The sequence below is a fragment of the Rutidosis leptorrhynchoides genome, chromosome 5 (genome assembly GCF_046630445.1).
Source record: "Rutidosis leptorrhynchoides isolate AG116_Rl617_1_P2 chromosome 5, CSIRO_AGI_Rlap_v1, whole genome shotgun sequence".
Lineage (NCBI taxonomy): Eukaryota > Viridiplantae > Streptophyta > Magnoliopsida > Asterales > Asteraceae > Rutidosis > Rutidosis leptorrhynchoides.
The window spans coordinates 45,413,027-45,420,069 of NC_092337.1; the positions used below are offsets into that span (position 1 = coordinate 45,413,027).

General features: G+C 33.3%; 1 protein-coding gene across 1 annotated transcript; it reads right to left on the reverse strand.

The window, feature by feature from the left end:
- Positions 1 to 1,255: 1,255 nt before the first annotated feature.
- On the reverse strand, positions 1,256 to 5,212 carry LOC139848582 (uncharacterized). The gene is made up of 4 exons (XM_071838307.1): positions 4,861 to 5,212; positions 4,331 to 4,470; positions 3,277 to 3,944; positions 1,256 to 1,286 (listed from the first exon to the last, which is right to left on the reverse strand). The coding sequence occupies exons 1-4, from the start codon at positions 5,210 to 5,212 to the stop codon at positions 1,256 to 1,258; spliced, it is 1,191 nt and encodes a 396-aa protein (XP_071694408.1).
- Positions 5,213 to 7,043: the final 1,831 nt, after the last annotated feature.

Sequence of the window (7,043 nt, forward strand, 5' to 3'; positions counted from 1 at the left end):
AGTTGAACTTCCATTATTGTAATTAAGGGTATATAGTAATTTTGGTGTGTATGAATTAAAATTGGTGTGTGAGTATCACCTCCCAATAATTTTATATATGATATATGATATATAGTTTCTGCTTTTCAGAAAATAAAATTAATAACCACAAACTTATATACTCCATATGTGTCAAATAATAAATGAAAACATACTACAGACATTATCTTTTAGGTCTGTCTATTTTTTAGGATTATTCTCAAAATGAAATTATTTGGTCCATTTCTAATATGTAAAATCCAATAAATGTTTTCGCGTCTATTTTTGTGACATTAATTAGATTACTATTGTTCTAAAAATGAGTTAGATTGCTGGTAATCCAAGCTAGTTCAATCGACTATCTATTAGTAATCTGCTTAACCGACTCTCTTGTTCATTGTAATATACACTAATAGTGAGCAACCCATGAACGTTAACTTTGCTGACAGCCGATGAACATTAACTTTGCCGATGTCATGTTGACGTCAGCATAGCATGACGTCATCATTTTATTTTTTTTATATAAGGTATGGAGTTCAATCACTTTTTATAGCAACGCAGACCATCTTCACTCGGTAAATATATATGATGTTAGAGCATTAATTATCTTTGAGGTTATATTTGTTTTTACGTCTATTGTCTTATAACTTCTCTTATTTACCTATTCATTTCCCAACTTCTTATAATATTTGCTATCAGACCTAAGACATATTCCTTCCTCTATTATTAAGACAACCATACCAACAGTCCAAATGTATTATCATATACAGTAAGATAGTTTCTATGGTCAACTTTAGCCACTAGAGTCAAATCACGATTAAACAAGATATTAATGTTTGCTTCTCTTATATTTCATTCATTGTATGTACTTGTCACATTCAGACTAGAAAAGATACACTTAAAAATAACTACAATCTCAATACGTCTACACTACTTAAAAATGACATAAAAAAAATTGAACTTATGTTCATTACCAATGAGCCTCGCCCGGGCTTGCCATTAGGCTCGCCCTTGAAGGCACCGTTGAGTTCAGGGGCGGAGCCAGGATTTAACGATGAGGGTGGCTTACTCGATAATTAGATAATTATAAGAAAACTCAATTCACTTATCATAATAAAGTGTCATTAAGATAAGTAAACAATAATAACCAATTAAAATATATAAAAGAAACGTGCAAGTTAAATCAAATACATAAGTAATGTCAAAAACAATATGCAAAAAATAAAAAAACTTTTGCTCACGCCAAGCCATATTTTTCATGAAGTAACCTGTCAATAATAATACTGTAGTTAAAAAGTTAGAATTAGTTAAATATTGATAAACATATGGTAAAATATAGTATATTAAAGGAATTGAACCTTGTGTGGTATAAGTTGGACACGTCTACGTTTTTTGAGAAGCAAAGCATCAATTATCTCATCAGTAGTAAAGATATTAGCAATATCTCTTTCAATATATAATAGCAAACAACTGTTTAGAAAGTCATCACCCATGCTACAACGAAATCTAGTTTTCACAATTTTCATAGCCGAGAAAGCTCTTTCACTTGTTGCGGTTGAAACTGGAAGAGTTAATACAAGACGAATCAACCTGTCAAGCAACGGATACACTTCGTTCTTCCCAGTTTCTTGTAGGCCTCTACATAACTCTGCAATCGTACGAGCCTTTTTTAATTGTGGATGAGAAATAATTGTGCCGTTGGTCCCTCCATTTTACCTCAAAAAGCTAACAGCGTCCCTCAAGTTTTTTTTGGCTTTCAGCGTCCCTCTATTATCACTTTTTTTGATTACGCGTCCCTCCGTCAGTCAGACGTTAATCTTGGACGTTAAGTCCCATCACATGCATGAAACGTGATGGGTATTTTAATCCTTTTAATCTATTTGTCTTTTTCTTTTCTTTTTCATTTATTTTAATCTATTTGTCTTTTTCTTTTCTTTTTCATTTATTTTTAATAATTAAACAAACAATTAGTTTGAAGAAACAGACCCTAATAATTAGGAACTCAGGTTTATGTACCCCATATTATATCACATAGATCTAAGATCAATCACATGGTAAACCAAATTAGTCAAAACATAATCCCTTGAACCTTCGTTCAATCTTGTATCCACAAACACTCGAGAAGCATCAATTGAACTTGAAACTTCATGTGCACATCGAATTAGAATCAAATTCATACGTTTGACTTTTTCTCATGAATGTTGACTTCACGAATCTGAGATCCGAGATGATTTTGAATCTGAATTGTTGCATCACGAAGCATGATTGAGTGATCTGAAACCTGAATATATGCTCAATTCATCGTGATATTGACTAAATCATTTCAGAGACCTCAATCTTCTCCATAGTCACAAACCGAACAAGTTAATACTAATTTTGTGAAAGCTGTCAGTGTTCATCTTCCGTTAATGATTGTCGAACATTCAAATGATGTCAGCCAATAAAATTTTAATTTTTGTCTTAAATTAAAATTAACCGACGACGGTGGCGGTGCGGCGGTGGTTGTTCTATATGATGAAGATGAATCGGAACCCAGATCGAAACCCAAATCGATGACCCAGATCGAAACCCAAAACATGATTGTTGTTGGGACTGTATGATGAAGATGAAGATGAAGATGAATCGGACTGTATGATAAGTGGTCTTCACATCTTAGTCGTAGATGTAATCTTCACCGGAAAACGCATCAGAACTCCGATGGTGGTGGCCTTTACTGAAGCGATGTCTAGCGTCGGAGTTCAATCGGAGTTCCAGATCTATTTTTGGTAAGAAGAAAATGATACCAAATGGGCGGCTACAAATCGAGGGTTGATCAATACAACAAAGCCCCAATTTAATTTTGAAGATACTTGTCAAACTCATACTCCGTATAACGCTCGAGATAAAAAAAATGGTAACTTTATCATAAACAATGAGTTATATAAAAACGCATTACTTCGTATTATTTAGTAGACATTTTATGAAATTATTTTGGAGTGCTTTGCCAAAGATAATAAGAGAGAGGTAAACTTAAAAAAAACAATTTATTTTTAGACAGATATATAGCCTTACATGCCTAGCAAATGACTAACTTAAAAAGACAATTTTACCCTCATATGCAAAGCACATGTCATGACTTAACGGATATTTTTAACGGGAGATTGACGGAGGGACTCAGTATGCTTAAAAGTGATAATAGATGGACGCTGAAAGCCAAAAAAAAAAAAAACTTGAGGGACGCTGTTAGCTTTTTGGGGTAAAATGGAGGGACGAATCAACCTGTCAAGCAACGGATACACTTCGTTCTTCCCAGTTTCTTGTAGGCCTCTACATAACTCTGCAATCATACGAGCCTTTTTTAATTGTGGATGATTAGGCACATCTATCTCATAATGTTGCAACTCATTTTTTATCTGAATATTTTCTTGCTCTGTAAAGTCCAAAGGATAAAGTTTTTTTGCCAGATTGCAAATATCAGTTTTATTGAAGAGCCTTCTAGGATCTAGAGCAACACTGAGTTGAAGAAGTTCAGTCACAGACTCATTGAATCTAGAGTTCAACTCTTGCAGTTGACTATCAAATAACATTAAGTGTGTGAGAGCAAAGGAAGCATCACCTTTTTGAGAAGAAGTAGATCCATTAATAGTAATGTCACGTAATACTATAATGGCAGGATCATACAATCTCAACAAGCTACGGATTGATCGGTAATGTAAGCTCGATCTTGTATCTCCAGGTCTTTGCAAACTTTGAAGTTGATTAGTTCCTCTACCACTCTGAAGCTCTCCAATATCGGCCAAATGAGAAATTTCAAATAATTGCGCATCTTGTAATTGATCGTGGCGCTTGGCAGAAGAATCAATGACATTTATAATGAAGTTCATATTCGTAAAAAATTTGCGTACTTCAACCACTTCTTTAGATGCTGCAACTAAAGCTAGTTGTAGCTGATGAGCAAAACAATGTATATAATAAGCACAAGGGCATTCTTTCAACATCAAAGCCTGTAATCCTTTCCATTCCCACGCATATTACTATCTCCATCATAACCTTGCCCCCAGATATCATGAACATCAAGCATATGAAAAGATAGAGATGACAAGATTTTATTTTTTTAAAGTCAATGTTGTTGTATCTTTGACATGAACCAAGTCTAGAAACCTTTCATTGACATACCCATCTCAGTCTACAAATCTCACAACAATTGCCATTTGTTCTTTCTTAGATTCATCTCGGGACTCATCAACTATCAAATAAAATTTCGCATTCTCAATTTCATCACGAATGGATTGTTGTATATTTCTAGCAAAAATATGAAAAATTCCTTTTGCACATATGGTGATGTATACGTGGCATTTTGAGGAGCATTATGCAACACAAGATTCTCAACTTCCTTGTTATAAGAAGCAATAAACTTTAACAATTCTAGAAAATTTCCTTGATTTACTGAATTAGGTCTCTCATTTATGACCCCTAAAAGCACAACCTTGCATTGTGAGCCATTTAACTATTTCAACGGAAGTTTTAACTCTCAGTCTATTGTCCATAATTTCTTGAGCAATATGTTTCTCTATCACATTCTCTATACGACCCAACTGATTTTTTAAATATTCATAACATTTAACAGAAAAGTTATGAGCTAAAGTAGGAGTTTCACCTTCATGTTTGATGAAAGCACATTCTTTATCACAATTCACTTTTTTCATGTATTAAACCCTTTTATAGTAAATTTTTTAGAACCAGATCATCCTATAGGCTTCTTATTAAATAGATAGCATGGGAGACAATATGCATCATCTTTTTCTTGGGAATATTCTAACCATCAAAATCTACCAAACCAAGTTGATTGAAAACTTCGATTACCCTTTGAACCACTAGCACTTAAAGGATAATTTGACTTATGAAGTTGATAAGGTCCAAGTTTAATATATTCTCGTCTAATATCATCACGATGATTACTTGGATATTCCATTATTGAAGGTCGTATACCAGGATCTCTAACTAATGAATCTAGCTTAAACTCCTTAGGCTTTGAGTTATCATTTTTTTCAACATCAATTGTAGGAGACTCTTCCGTGATATTGTCATCATCCGGTTGAGATTCTGTATTATTAGCATCTATTGTAACATCATCTACTTTTTCATGTGATGGTTGATTATCAAGAACACCACTTGTCTTAGTAAAAAAATCAAGAATTGTTTTTTTGAGACCCATGATTTAACCTAAAATTATGTAGTAATTTCATATCAATAAACAACAAATAAACAACAGCAATACAACATATAACTTAAAACAGTCAAAAATTTAAATAAACTACACTCAATATTAATAATCAAAATAGTACTATTATGACAAGGAATTTTAAAAATTATAAAATGGTTTGCTGGTGAATAAATCGATCATATATTAATAGAAATAGAACATATAATTATGGGATGGAAAAAAACAAGAAGAAAAAGATGGAGAACTTACGAGTTAGTTGATTTCTCTCGTTTGATGGTCTCGTACTATGAACGAAATAAGTGAAAATATCTAATTATGTAAATTAAATAAAATCGAGAAGATGCCGTATCTTATTCATTGTTAGTTAATGGCTTTTAAGGAACTATTTATTTGTGTTTGATATATTAGTAATTGTGGAGTTATATTAACAATTCTAAATAAGTATACACTTTGTTGGGTAAACTGACGTGGCTCATACAAATAATGAATAACTAAGTTGTCCATGTATGTTGGAGTAAATATTATTTGGGTTTCAATTAAGGGAGGCTTAACTAAAATAATTAATCACAACCTATTGATTTTTCATTGCAATTAGGTCCATTGGGGGAGGCTGAGAATCCCCTGCCCCCTCCCTGTTTCCGCTACTGCCGTTGACAATGGTTTGTGCTCGGTTCGCCTCCGGATCCAACTACCAGTGTCACAACCCTACTTTTTCCGTTATCTTTTACCGTTAATTATTTAACGACCGTTAACTATTTTTCGAGCCACGTCATCTCTATGACCTATATTATTATTTTTGTAATAATATATATATTAATTATTATGTGTTATGTGAATATTTGTATTCATATTTTTAAGTTATACGTTTCTACGTGTCGCGGATTCCTCTCCGGCGAATCTTTTCGGTTTTTAAACCAACGGTCGAGCTTTTGGGATTTTTAAATCCTAAATATTTTAAATATGATATTTTTAGATCAAACGATTTTATATAGTATTTATATTTATTTTTCGTCGCGTATTTGTTATCACTCCGAATTTTTAATCGCGTAAGCGTGTTTTCGCGTTTCGGGTTTCGTTCGGGCATTCAGGCCACTAGTAAATCCACATTTAACAAAAATGGGCCAAGTGGGACCCACCCCACTCAACCCATCGGCCGAAACCAAGGGGAGGGAGTATACTCCCCATTTTTCCATTTTTTTGGTTTTATTTTTCACATTTCTAATTTTATCAAAACCTAGTTTGCTCTCCTCCTCCCTTCCTCCTTTTTGGGCGACGACACCACCATCACCATCATCAACATCCTTCATCAATTTTAGAGCTTGGATCATCAATCAATTAGCATCAACGTGTTCCTCTCAATCTCCTCTACGCGATTATACTACTTGTTTCTCGATTAGGGTATAAACCCTAACCCTAGAATTTTTAATTTTTCATTACTTTTCTGTTTTTGATGTTTATTTTAATAGTATGATGATTACTCGTTATTGTAATGATGATTGTATGCGTAGAATTGCTCAAATGCAGATGTTTTCGGTTTGATTTGATTGGGACAGCAGCTTTTTCGTTCATTTCTGATATTTTAACTGATATAAAAGTGAAAATAAAGTAGTTAGATGAGTTCCTCTCATCAAGACATTAAATTTAGACTTCGGATTCATGTCGTTTCAATTCCCGGAGCTCTAGATATGATTGAAATGGTGTTTTGTTAAGATTGAATTATGAAAATGAATTGAACCAGGTATGGTATGACTTTGTGACCACTTTTAGAGTCTTTAGGATGTACTAGTCTGTTAGGATTGATGATGGGACGAACTTTCATATT

Bases quoted from the DNA above. Each gene is read 5' to 3' on its own strand.
- LOC139848582 (XM_071838307.1), bottom strand. From the start codon at position 5,212: ATGGGTCTCAAAAAAACAATTCTTGATTTTTTTACTAAGACAAGTGGT. The intron at 3,945-4,330 runs GTGCAAAAGGAA...TTTGCTCATCAG, and splicing joins CCACGTATACATCACCATAT to CTACAACTAGCTTTAGTTGC. The intron at 1,287-3,276 runs GTTGATTCGTCC...TATTATTGACAG, and splicing joins GTGTATCCGTTGCTTGACAG to GTTACTTCATGAAAAATATG.